The following is a 13,277-nucleotide window of genomic DNA, read 5'->3' on the forward strand; positions in this document are numbered from 1 at the left end:
CGGTCAGTTCATAATACGCTACAAAGCCTAGGAACCGGGACACTTACTCTCAGCCGAAAGGCCAAGCTAAGGTCCTAGCCCTAAAGCCTTACTGCGATCATTGCGAATGCAAAAATAGTATACAAATTCAGAACAACAGTCTACTTATGGTGCCTGAATGATTTCATTTAGTGTTCATGTCATTTAGGTTTTATATTAAAAAATGTGTCTTTAGTACATGTTGAGAATAACAGATTACTGACGGAGCCATGAGAAAATATTGATTTATTCATCTGATTATTATGTATTTGTTAGGTTTTCAGTATATTTAAGGTTAAATTGACTACATGCATCATTTTGAACATTTTCAACAGTCAATCAGCGCAGGCCTCGGTTTGGTCCTTGCATCCTTTGACTTTGACACTCCTTATTTAATAGATAATTTCCTTCAATAGGAAAACCAAAGCCTGGCTTTCAGTGAGGTTTTTTTTTTTATACTGGACTCAACAAATGAAGGCAAGCATCGCATAAGGTGACTTATTAAAGAAGCACAATGCATAACAAGGGCAGCACGGCGGGACAGTGGTTAGCGCGTGTGCGACACAGTTCTAAGGTCTTGGGAACCTCCTGTGTGGGTTCAAATCCGGCTACCGGACTTCCTGTGCGGAGTTTGTATGTTCTTCCCGTGCTCACGTGGGTTTCCTCCGGGCACTCCGGTTTCCTCCCACATTCCAAAGACATGCATTGGAGGTGGATTGGCCGGTCCAAATTGTCCCCTAGGTGTGAATGAGCGAGCAAGTTGTCTGTCCCTGTGTGCCCTGCGATTGGCTGGCAACCAATTCAGGGTGTCCCCTGCCCACTGCCCGATGATTGCTGGGATGGGCTCCAGCACCCCCGCAACCCTACTGAGGATAAGCGGTGCAGCTAATGAGATGAGTTGAGAATGCATAACAATACAACAAAATGACTAAATTATCTAAAACAAGGATGTCAAACTCAGTTAGGCTATGGGAAGGATCCAGATTTTCTGTTCTAAAGCGGGCCGGATCAATAAAAATGGTAACTCTTCTTTAGCATCGCACCTACATTTCGTATTATAATCACAGATGGCGAGGGATCTTTTCTAGACACAACTTTTGTCATCTTTAACAATAGGGAAAAAGATTTTCATGTTTGGAAAGGAATGTGTTACAACTGAATGCAGTTTTGCACCTGAAATAACTCACCACGCTATACAACCTCAACATTTCCCTCTAACGGCCGAAAAGAGAATTTGGTTTGCAGTTATTTTTTAAAAGGCATAACCTTTGATAGAAATGAATGAGAGACTTGCTTCTTTTTTGACATACTCAGAAATTTATAGCGGGCTGTTTTAAATGATCCAGCAGGCCTATGGCCCATATTTTTGACATGCCCCTATCTAAAACATGTGAACAAAGCCTCAAACAGTTGAATGTGTTTAAGTGAGAAACAACGTTGCAAATATTTCCCAACATCAATGGGCTCTTATTTCTCGTGTGTTTGTTTGAGGGAATACTTATAGAGGACTACAACATTGATGTATGTGAGAGAGTGGGTGCTCTGTGATTTCAGTAGGATCTCTGCTGAGGTTTTTGCCTGGCCATGATTGACTAAAGAGCCAGGACCAGGTGATCTCTTTACTTGGCCCTGACAGCACAATCTCTGTTTGACTCATTTATTTTAATTGAGTGACTTTGAATATTGTGGGTTTTTTTTTGTATACTTTGTTGACATCACTAATTTCAATTACATGCAGTGCAGACTTACTGTGTGAGTAAACGAGAGAAAAAAACACGAGTGCTGAGTTAAAAGCCACATTGAATGTCTAAGGTTAGGAGGTGGACGTTTTTATGTCAATAGTGACAGAACCTGTACTCGGTCAAGGAAGAAAAATGAGTCAAAAATGTAGTTAACTGCCCACATTTGGTTTATTTCATTTTTACTTTAATTACCCACAATGCAATTGTAGTGTCCACAGTATAAAAAAGTGTGAAGTCAAGAAGTTCCTCCATCAAAAGCAGGATTGGCCCCAATCAGGAAACAACCTTTGATTATGATGTGATGATAATGATGAAGGTAAAGATAAAGACCCAAAGTCAAGACGAGGACACAATGTCAGGAAAAAGAAAAAGAGTCAACTGTCAAAGTGCAACCAGCCAAGGGTAAGTGGAGCTAGGGATGACAATGTAAGTATGAAAGATGGCGATTAAATGGAGATACAATGAGGGACAGAGAAGAGAAATCAAATATTAATCATCCGTCTTGGAAGCATAGGATTTTTGCTTTAAAACTTGTTAAGATTTGGATAAATAGTATGCTTTTGTGTAGCAGTAGTGAAAAATGCAAAATATTTGTGAAAAAAAGGCGAGCTGGCTCAGTCAATTGAGCAATACCCCTAATCTCAAGGTTGTGGATTTGTTTGCTGATTTTTCAAACACATTTATTTTGTTTTTATGACTTGTATGATTTGGATGAATTCATCACAGCCGTTTAATCAACATATCAGTTGTAATTATGTGTACCCGATTATTTTAGCTGAATCTATTAGATGTACTACTGTAGGTGGTGTGTGGACTCACTCTTCAAAGACGTCTTCTGTGTCCATCCTTCTGTAGTGTTTGGCCAGTTTGATGGAGATTATTATACTGGGAAGCAGGAGGATGCTGCACAGTCCCAATCCAAACCAAAATGTATTCTAGAAGAAACAGCATTTGGAATATTTAGGCAAAGTATATTTACTGTTTTTCCTCTCAGGGCGATTTTCCAATGAAGTTCACAAAGGGAAAAATTGGGGCATTAGAGGGGCACTTAACGTGTTTTCATCTCTTTTGATGTATTTTTTTCATTTGTTACCAGGAAACCTAATAAAAGGTTATAAAAATGATAGTTTTTGCAAAGTTTCTACTTTCAAAATCTTAGTTTTAAAATACACCTGAGTTGTGATATGGGTAAGGTTTTAATAAGTGTACTAAAATAACGAGATTACTTTCAAGAGACACTTGACTCCCTAAACCCTAAAAAACACAACGGACTGCGAAAAACTACATATCTTACCTATGTATAGAACAATGGGTATTCATATTCTATTTATAGACTTATTATGGAATTTTGTTGCTGCTAAATGTCATGACAGTACTTTTCCACAGCACTCTTCTTCTGATTACTCATGACTTAGGCCAGTACAGAAGTACTAACATGCAGATATTTTTGCATATTGACATTTGTACTACCTATCCATCCATTTTCTGAAACGGAGGCTATTTATACCATTTATCTTATTTTTCTCATTTATGTCTTTAACCTGGATGTCATGCCTAATCGTGATGTAAAAAATGTTTACCACCCTGTTAGACTATGCTATATCTAAAGAGACACTTCTTTGCCTATTATAAATTACTAATAAATTTGCATGGTGGGCAACACGTAAAGCATACAACTAAAACCCCAAATCATACAAATTATATATAATTTAATGAAAATACATCATATAAAAAGAAATCCACCAATTTAAATGAGAATCACATCTTGCCACACCCATAGAACGGTACCCTTGATTTTGTCTCTGGCCCTTTAAGAGCAAAGGCAGTGACGCAAGCGAGGTACAACAGTGGGCGTCTCTGTAATCTGACCCTGTTACTTTTGTTACAAACTACTTGAAACACGGTGTATTTAAAATTATAGACGGGGGGAAAGCGTTGAAATTATTACGTTGAACTGTTTTTGTTCTTGACGAAAACAAAAGGGTAATGTGCATTGGCCGGGAATCGAACCCGGGCCTCCCGCGTGGCAGGCGAGAATTCTACCACTGAACCACCAATGCTTGATGAAAAGTTTTCATATATATACATTCGAATACTTTACACGCTGGACGCCTACCACGGAGTCCGCAATAAAGCTGCATCCAACAATTTCCATGCTGTCCACAATGTTGCTGATAGGTTTACACTGAGCCACTTCGGCGGTCAGCTGCAGTATCAATCACAATAAATGATAAAATTAAACGTTTTGGAGTTGCAAAACACAGTTGAATGAAATGGGAGTCGATACTCACAGAATCGCGAACCCAGTTTGTGTACTGGGTGAAGTACCCCACTAAGCCTTGGACATAATTTCTCGTTTCCTGGATATATGCAAGAACAGCTCATTATACTTTTTACTCTACATTTGGACAAAATGCACTGGAGATAACGGCGTTATTATTTATGCCAGCACCTGCTTCACCACATGCGAGGCATTGTTGCTGATGAGGTACTCTGACGCGTCAATGGCACTCAGGATGTTGGTCACCTTCACCTAAGAGAAAGAAGAGAAAAGAAATTAAGTAAATAAACGACTATAAAATTCAAGTCAAATACAGACAATGGTAAAACGTTAAATATACACGAAGTGAAATACGGATCAAGACAACAAAACGTAAGCTGCAAAAATGTAAAAGTAACATTAAGCAAATACATTTATATTTAAGGTATTATTATTTATTTTTACACTATAAACCTTAAATTATTACTTTGCACAGTGTTTTTTTGTGTTATTGTAAATTGTCTTGCACAAACAGGTTGGCACTCTATAATTCCGTTGTGCGTTTGACATGCGACATTGGCAATTCATTCTATAACTTCTATTTTATTCTACATAAATCATTAAAATTAGCTAAAATAAAAAGTATAATTTGTATCAAATGTGGCATAAAATATAAATGCAAAAAATGTATATCAAAAAGCATTCAGATTTAATTTCCCCCTATGTTCCGGTCTGGCGCCTTCGCTCTGTAAACGCTGGTCTACTAGTGGTCCCAAGAGCCAAGAAGAGATCCGCAGGTTTGAGAGCGTTCTCCATTCGGGCCCCGGTGTTGTGGAATGCTCTGCCCCCTGAGATTCCATCTGCAAGCTCAGTGGAAATGTTTGAATCTAAGCTTGAAACACATTTTCTCTTCTATAACTTATGAATGACATATATTTTATGTTGACAATATCCTAGAAGGGGGATTACCTCATGTGCGGTCCCTTCTCTAGTTTTCTTCATTTTCCTCATGTTGAGGTCTTTGAGTTTTACCTTGCCCTCATGTAGGTTTTACATCAGGGGATGGTGTAATAATAGTCTGCGGTTTGCAATAATATGTGGTCTGTGCAGCCCTTTGAGACTCCTTGTGACTAAGGGCTATACAAATAAACATGACTTGACTTGACTTAAAACAAATGTATACCAATATTTGTTGATCACCACTACAGTAAAATATTAAATAAAATTAAAAATAAATGCAAAACAGTAAAAAATACATTTGTCAGGTATGGTCAAAGATTCTAACCCAACTGACCATGAGCAGTGATTACAATGTCACAATATTAAAATAATAGCCCAAGAATCTCATTTTGTGTAACATTAAAGTAACCAAAAGGAATTTCGCACCTTTGAACACAATGTATTTTATTTTAAACTAAAACAGGCCATTTCGAAAGGGGCCTGCTCGTTTTTTTCTTCTGCAAAGCCCCCATCAACTGAATCTCCTCTGTGCAACTGCTCATGTAGGAGAGGTGAAGAGGTTGAAATAGCTAAAAAAATGCCCTTTGCCAAAATAAAAAAGGCAAGCTCATTAGCGAAAACAGATGGCATTAGCAGTCAATAAAACCAGGGCTTTTTAAAATCACGGTAAATCATCAAACAAGTAATAGGTCTGGTCTTACCGGCAAGTCATTGGATGATTTCTGCAGCTGCTTTACACTTTGACTCATGGTACTCTGCACAACAACACGAAAACTCTCGTTACGCTAATAAGGTTTCTAATTTAAGAACATCACACAACAAGTTGACATGTCACGTCACAGCTACCATGAAAACACAACATCCACAGTCACCGCGCTTACCCTGGCACGGACATATTTCTGTCACAGTGAATAGGAAGAGAGAATGAGTGAGGCCTGAGTATAGTACATATAAGCACTCTGTGAGAGTTGCAAATGTGTATGTTAAATGGAATATACCATTGATTGTTCCATCGGGACCACCAGTTCTCTGTGAATCTGTCTGATGCTACTGGCGTGACCTTTCAAAGCGTTCTCCAGTGCGCCACGTGGCTGCAAATGCATACATGCACAGAGAAAAAATATTACAGAGGAAAGGATAACATGTAGGAAGGTAAAGCTTGCCGTGTTTGACAGATTTAGCAAAGACAAAATGATTATTCCATTAAAAGGTTCTCCAGTGTGCCATATGGCTGCAAATTCTTACGTTCACAGAGAAAAATATTCCAGAAGAATGCATAAGTTCTATTGAGGGAAGATTCGCCGTATCTAACAGACTTGTCAAAGGCAAAAGGGACGTTGCATTGGCCGGGAATCGAACCCGGGCCTCCCGCGTGGCAGGCGAGAATTCTACCACTGAACCACCAATGCTTCACTACATCACGTCGTTCTCGAATTACTCACCAATTGGTCGGCCTGGCCCTCCAGATCCGTGGCGAATGTTAGAAGGTCCACTAGTGTGATTCCCTTGTTCACCTTCAAAGAGAAACGTAAAACATGTGTCAAGTTTTGTGTATTTTTTTCGTCATCGTATCACCAAATACAAATTTATTTCAATTTAAGAACAGACAAAATAACGATGGTGCAAGGTACCAGTAGTACATTTCTGCCATCTGTTGGCAACGATGCTTCATTACCAGTCTTATCACACCTAACAGTACAGTATATACATTTAGTTTTACGTCCAGATGGCGTCATTTCGGCAGATTGGAAAATATACATTGTCTCACCACTTTTAATTTGTAATTATTTAATTAAATAATGACTTGCTGTCCATACATAGGCCAGAAACTCATTGTTTACTGCAGCAGAGCCACCATTAACAAGGACTCCTCTCACCCCCGAAACCATATCTTTGACAAGTTCCCCTGGTCCCTTAAAACAACGACTATCCAGGCTCGGACACATTTTCTTCCCCAAGATCAGCAACACCCTAAACAGGTGATCGCAGCAAGGCTTTAGGGCTAGGACCTTAGCTTGGCCTTTTGGCTGAGAGTAAGTGTCCCGGCTCCTAGGCTTTGTAGCGTATTATGAACTGACCGATAACGGATAATGGATAATGAATAACGAAGATAGATCAATAACCCTTAAAAACCCCAAAACCCCCACAAAGGACTAAGAATAAAATATATTTCTTGTCAATGATGCTCATATCTTCCACCCATCCATTATCCGCACCGCTTATACTCAGTAGGGTCACATTCCCATTCCAGCAATCCTCAGGCAGTGGGCAGTTAACACCCTGAAATGGTTGCCGGCCAGTTGCAGGGCACACAGGGACAGACAGATCACTACCTCATTCACACCTAGGGATAATTCAAAACCAGCCAATTAACATAACTTGCGTGTTTTTGGAATATGGGAGGAAACCAGAGTGCCCGGAGGAAACCCACACAAGCACAGGGAGAACATGAAAACTCCACAAAGGAGGTTCGATCTCATGACTTCAGAACTGTGCCGCACACGCGCTACCCACTGCGCCGCCATGTTGCCATAATCATCCCTTTTTAAAAAAATTTAATTTGGGGTTATGTTGATGCTAAATGTCATTGCACTATTGTTCTGACCCACTCACAACTAGGACAGTCTCCAAGCACGACCTAATGAATATTGTCGCCTATTTATCATGACATTACTTTTATCTTTTTTTTTTCTCTTAACTCTTCATTATGTGTCTATGACAATAGAGCTAATTCACTTTCCATAGTCTTTTTTCCTTAACAGCTACATTGATATTATTGGCGGTCTATGAAATTTACTGTAAATGTAGCTTCAGTTAGGCAAGCTTAGTATCTTAGGTAACATCTGGGATGGGTGATCGCATTCAGTAAACACAAATGCTTTCACCCAGCTGAAAGCTGTTTGGCTTGTGTCATTGATGGCATACTTGAAAGCAACAGGATACTTAGGTCATGAAATGTTGTCGAAAGTAGATTTAATTTCCCCCATAAATTGTTCAGCCCTAACTTACATAATGAAGTGAATAGGTGGGAAATTGACTTACAAATTGCAAGGAGGAATCACAATAACATGACTGTCAACAACATTTCTGTACCTCAGCCAGATACGCTTCGTAGTCAATGATTCCGATTCCTGCATTGGCAAAGTTGATGAGGTTGTCTCTGCCCGCTTGCTCCAGTAGCGTGACGTCCTGCAGGTCTACTTGAACGCTATCAAAGACTTTGGCCAGGTCTTTGTTGTACTAATGACAACCAACAATTACAATTACATCACACTTTTCACGAGCGAGTTTTGACCGAACACTTGCCACTGTTCTGTTCAGGAAGGAGTTGATGTTAAACATGGTCTCCAGCTGCAGAGCATGATAAAGGCCGTTGTTGTCGTGACACTCCCTTGAAGAAAAAGAACAACAACGATTGGTCAGAGGTGAAATGATTGTTCAAAGTTTTATTGCTATTTAAAAAAAAAAAGCTCTCATCTATCATCTAAAATAAGTATGCGGAACGCCTGAACTACCACAAGCATTAGCACTGCCTTTAGCACGTGGATTTAAAGATGAAACGTGGCCCATTAGAGAAAAGAACATTCGGTAAACATAGTAAGCCTGACACTTACGCTGGTCTCGCCCATGTTCCATGTAGAAAAGTTTGAGAGGACTAGCATAAGAGATCATAAAATGGGGAAGGAGAAAGCTAAATGTGTGACCCCTGTATCCAGTCTCCACCTAATTTATTTTAACCCATGGTCATTCAGCAATGCCTATAAATTACATCAGCTATTTACAATTTGAATGTATGATTTTGTTGTTGTTTTATACATTGTTTTACCTGTACATGCTTCCTAACGTCAGGTCAATGTTTGGGTTTTGAAACAGCATTCCAGGAAGGAAGTTTTTCTTGGCTGGATGTACCAGGAAAGGCGTGTCTATAATCTAAACAAAAGTAGTCAGAGTAAAACGATTTATTTTGGAATACAGTGAACATCCGGTTATTTTGGTGAAAAGGCAACCGTATTTTGAAGACAAGTAACATCCGATTTACAACCAGGATCAGTTCCGACCAACCGAACGTAAATCCGTTACAGTGGCGCCATCTCCTGCCGAGACGGTATCTAGTTAAGGTACTGAAGTGTAGCGGTAGATTTCCATGCTGATTGCCTGGGAAAAATTATGGATGTGTTGTGGGTTTGTTACAAGTTGTGGTGCCAGATACCAAATGTAAAAAATGTGCATCCTCTGAAAAAAAAATGAGCAGGTCGTAAGTCAGATGTTACTCGTACTGAACATGAAATACAGTGCATCACAAAAGTTTTTAATGTGATCTTGAAAGGAAGAGATGTCAGGACACCATCGAGGCAGATGACTGGTGAAACCCTTTCCTCTGCTTGGAGATGAAACCAACACACTCAGATAGGAAGCATGTTTTTTTGGGGCAGAATACCTGGAATAGTTGCCGGCTAGCCAGTGGCTCACAGAGCATCTTCTCCACATTGCCCGCGGTGACAAAGAGCGCTGTGACAATGGCCATCAGAAACCAGGCAAAGACGAATGAGAAGCCTACACCGCTGACATTGAAACAAAGAAACAATAGTCAAGTCAGGTCATGTTTATTTGTATAGACCATAATTACAAGAAGTCTCAAAGGGCTGTACAGACAACAGCGGACAGAAGTATATAAATGCCGAAAAGAAGGGGACCAAGTAGTGAGCCCTGCGTAACGCCACAGGAAACACTAAAGAGCTCAGAGATCATATCATTGTATCCAACACAATGCGTCGAATCAGCGAGGTAGGATCTAAAACATAGGAGGACAGTTCCTGAGAGGCCAATCCATTTTATCATCCAATCTAGTAAGATATTGTGCTCCACAGTGTCAAATACATAATTTGTGGCTTAAAACCCAAGTCATTAATTAAATAAATCAAGTCATTGACAAATGTATTCCAAGTCCAGTGGCGTGCAGTGAGAACCAACATCTTATTTGTCATTTAAGTATTAGTGCAAGAGAGCAATGTATGAACTGTAGCAGAGTAAAAATGGTTTATTGTCTTGGCTTAAGTATATGCTTTGCTCGTTTTGAATAAAGTAATAATAGATTGGAAATCCTCTATTACCAAAACAAAAAACAATAAAAATAAAAATCCATGCAATTACTGGCTGGCTTGACTTCCTGTTAGTTTGCTAATCATGTCACTAATTCGATTGTTGGGGGTGTGAGGTGTGTGCATAATCCGAATCCCTGGTCTCACTATTGCCCTCTGCCATGAGGCTATAGAATTGCGTGCCTCACTGCATTTGGGGACAGTCAGCACAGTGATACGTTACATTCTAATTGTATTAATAATATTCACAATCTAATGTAAAAACTCACACGAAAATCCCTAAAATGTCAAATTAAATAAGAATGAACTTTAACACTGAATGAATATAACCATTTAATATATTTTCGATTTTACATTTCCATGCCTCCCATGACTGCACGTCAGTGGTCAAGTCACCCCTTAAGTGGAGCAGGCAACAGAGGCCGATTGTCGAGAGACAACGAATAACAAATGTTTGTGAACCTGTGTTGATTTCTTGCTCGGATTCATTCAATGCTGCAAACATGTTTAGGTACGTACGCCATGAGCAGGTTGCCACCCGTGTTGGACAGGCAGCCACGTGTGGTGGGCGTAGCTTGTTTATCGTAGCCGCACGTGCCGCACAGCAGGCCCAGAATATTGAAAGACAGGATGAGGATCACCATGCACAGCACCGCCACACAGCCGATCCATCTGAAGAACATTTATTCAGACTTGAGGCGCTACTCTCAAAAGTCAGTGTCTCAATATTCAATCGTAATTGTGTCAAACCTGTAGAAATCAATCTGGTCAATCTGTGCATAGTAGGACTCAATCTTCTTCTGTCCCTGACTGAGGAATATTGTGAAGTTGGTCAGAGATGCCTCCACCGGAAACATTTTGGCAAAGCCGTTGATTTCTGAGCCAATTTTATCAAGCATCCCTTTTACTCCTTTAAATCACAAGACCACACATCAAACACGTGTAAGTAATATGAAAAACTGAATCAAACATCATTTTGTATGGTTAACGTGCAACACTCACGAGGTAACGCTGCAGGTTATTTGTCCGGCAAAAAAAAAGAAATGAAGATAGGAGAAGAAAAAAGTGTGTGAATACCGTGAAAAAATTGATAATACTAGTACAGTGAACTATAATTCAGTTTATATAGCAGATATTCAGGCAGGAGCCATTTGAGTCTCAATCCCATTAATCCCCCAACCCCTTTATTTTGATCCTTACTCTAGCAATACACACTCACATGGAGACCAAGACTGTCTCATTCTTCCTCAAAACGTAAGGTTAGGCGGAAAGAAAGGGACACTAGCCTCCTTACAAAGATAGGTGTGACGTGCCAGTCACTCAATAGGACTCATTTTGAGTATTAATTGATTTGGGACGTATCCAATGCAAAATCCATGGTTTATGCCTTTAGATCTGTGCCACAATTACATGAGCGTAATATCAAATGAGAACCATATTTTTAGGATTATAATCCACTACTTTTTTTTTAAGGTTTTGAACCAATCAATTTATAAAACATTGTGGCTTGTCTGTGGATTTTTAGTGGCACACTAAGTAGAAATAAAATTTAAGAGATGAAAAATCACTGAAAAGAAACATAGGCTACTTTTTCTTTAAGAAATAAAATCACCAATTGTTATTTATTTTAAAATCATTCCCCCTTCATCATGGCACCCACACTAAGGAATGGTTATGATTTAATTTTTAGGTAATGATTAGATATTTGCTTGGATCTACTCCATTTTCGTCCAGGAAGAGTGATGCTATATTAAAAGGCACTGTTCTGAAAAAATCTGTTCCAGTACATACATGTACATTTACAGTTTTAGTATATGTGGTAAACAGCACAATTCTTTTTCTCTAGTGCATTTCCATTTATGTATGTTTTTTCTTTCTTTTTTTAATATAGAATTAATTATTTTATAGAAAATATGGTTAGCGTAATGTGAAATGTTGCCCATCATGTATGATTTTTCTGCACAAAAAATGTTTTGCGCTTATGAAAATTATGGTACTTAACCTAAAAAATGTCCTTTGGTTGACAACAGATGGGCAATGTAGCGCTAGGTTGACCTAACAAGTTTTTACTACAAAACACATTTTGTGCATGCTGAAACTTGTTTTGTGCATGCAAAGCTTACATTTGGTACTCAATATTTCAGATAACCTTTACGCTTACATAATGGAGGAACAAATCTAATGCCAAGTGGGTTCCTTGTACACAGACACGTAAGCATTTTGTGTACCTGCTACAATGTTTTTGGTTTGCTCTTTGACCAGCCGCGGCGTGTCATTGAAGGACGAGTAGCCCTGAACATCAGAAAGGAAAAAAAACATGGGTTGGAAACTGAAATGGGCTAACAAAATTGTTAGTGTGATTTAACATGAAATATCTTTAAATGTGGGTTTTTCCCCCTAAAATGTAAGGTTCAGAAATGTTAGAAAACTGCCAAACCAAACTATATTTATCATGTATTTGTATACAAAATAATAACATTAAAATTAAGTTAACGAAATGACAATCTTTGATGCTTATAAAAACATTCTTTATATTTGTGAATCACAAAATTGCTTTGATATTTATGAAAAAGTGGATGCAGTTTAACCTTCTGTATAATGTTGCTGAGGTCTGTTTGCAGGACTGTGTGGACATTCTCCAAAGCGGAGTCAACATCTGGGAGCTGAAAAAAGCAGTAAATGAGTGTCTATATTAGTATTCTTTTCAGTCATTATGAAATCTCGCTCCGATTCTACCTTTGAAAAGTCAGCATTGATGCCCAGCTGGAAGAGCGTGGAGCGAATAGCGTTGCAGCTTGGCGAAACGGCACCGTTGGTGCAGGCCGGGTCGGACAAGGTGTTGGATAGTGAGGCCCGCTCTGTGGACAGACTGTCCTTGAGCCGATCGGTGCCTTCTTGGAGGATTTGCAGGGAGGAACTGACATTCTCCAGTGCCTCTTTTGTCTCACGCATGGCTGCAGATCAACATTTTTCATCAAATACACATTTAAACAACGATATGGAACCCCAAAAAGATGGAAACATGAGGAAAGGGGCACAAGTATGATCGGACCACCACAAAAACCACGTCACAAGAATTGTTTCCTAACATTTCCATTGACACAAACACAAATCTATAATATGACTCGTTACCTTTAATCGCATTCTCAACTTTAACTTTGGAAGAAAAGTTGAAAAAAAGAGGACAATGTATTTTTT

The 13,277-nt window shown here is 39.1% G+C and overlaps 1 protein-coding gene and 2 non-coding genes across 11 annotated transcripts in view; all 3 read right to left on the reverse strand.

The window, feature by feature from the left end:
* prom1b (prominin 1 b) overlaps positions 1-13,277 on the reverse strand; it is a 32,848-nt gene that overhangs the window by 3,162 nt on the left and 16,409 nt on the right. For 3 of the 9 annotated variants that reach the window (XM_088342050.1, XM_088342049.1, XM_088342056.1), the window contains exons 8-25: positions 12,816-13,033; positions 12,668-12,742; positions 12,308-12,371; positions 11,082-11,090; positions 10,830-10,989; positions 10,599-10,751; positions 9,419-9,542; positions 8,807-8,910; positions 8,287-8,371; positions 8,074-8,220; positions 6,423-6,494; positions 5,979-6,071; positions 5,862-5,879; positions 5,682-5,735; positions 4,213-4,293; positions 4,052-4,120; positions 3,877-3,966; positions 2,580-2,695 (exon numbers count right to left, since the gene is read on the reverse strand). In XM_088342050.1, coding sequence (XP_088198176.1) covers positions 2,580-2,695; positions 3,877-3,966; positions 4,052-4,120; positions 4,213-4,293; positions 5,682-5,735; positions 5,862-5,879; positions 5,979-6,071; positions 6,423-6,494; positions 8,074-8,220; positions 8,287-8,371; positions 8,807-8,910; positions 9,419-9,542; positions 10,599-10,751; positions 10,830-10,989; positions 11,082-11,090; positions 12,308-12,371; positions 12,668-12,742; positions 12,816-13,033 — 1,732 coding nt within the window. Of the gene's footprint in view, positions 1-776; positions 2,173-2,575; positions 2,696-3,876; positions 3,967-4,051; positions 4,121-4,212; positions 4,294-5,681; positions 5,736-5,861; positions 5,880-5,978; positions 6,072-6,422; positions 6,495-8,073; positions 8,221-8,286; positions 8,372-8,806; positions 8,911-9,418; positions 9,543-10,598; positions 10,752-10,829; positions 10,990-11,081; positions 11,091-12,307; positions 12,372-12,667; positions 12,743-12,815; positions 13,034-13,277 lie in introns of those variants that run through there. The other 6 variants (XM_088342052.1, XM_088342057.1, XM_088342055.1 and 3 more) reach the window with 5 other exon arrangements.
* trnag-gcc (transfer RNA glycine (anticodon GCC)) lies at positions 3,750-3,820 on the reverse strand. The gene has a single exon. It is a non-coding gene; the product is annotated as a tRNA-Gly (tRNA).
* Positions 6,319-6,389, reverse strand: trnag-gcc (transfer RNA glycine (anticodon GCC)). The gene has a single exon. It is a non-coding gene; the product is annotated as a tRNA-Gly (tRNA).

This window comes from Urocampus carinirostris, chromosome 8 (genome assembly GCF_059441175.1).
Source record: "Urocampus carinirostris isolate Australia breed hairy pipefish chromosome 8, RoL_Ucar_1.0, whole genome shotgun sequence".
Lineage (NCBI taxonomy): Eukaryota > Metazoa > Chordata > Actinopteri > Syngnathiformes > Syngnathidae > Urocampus > Urocampus carinirostris.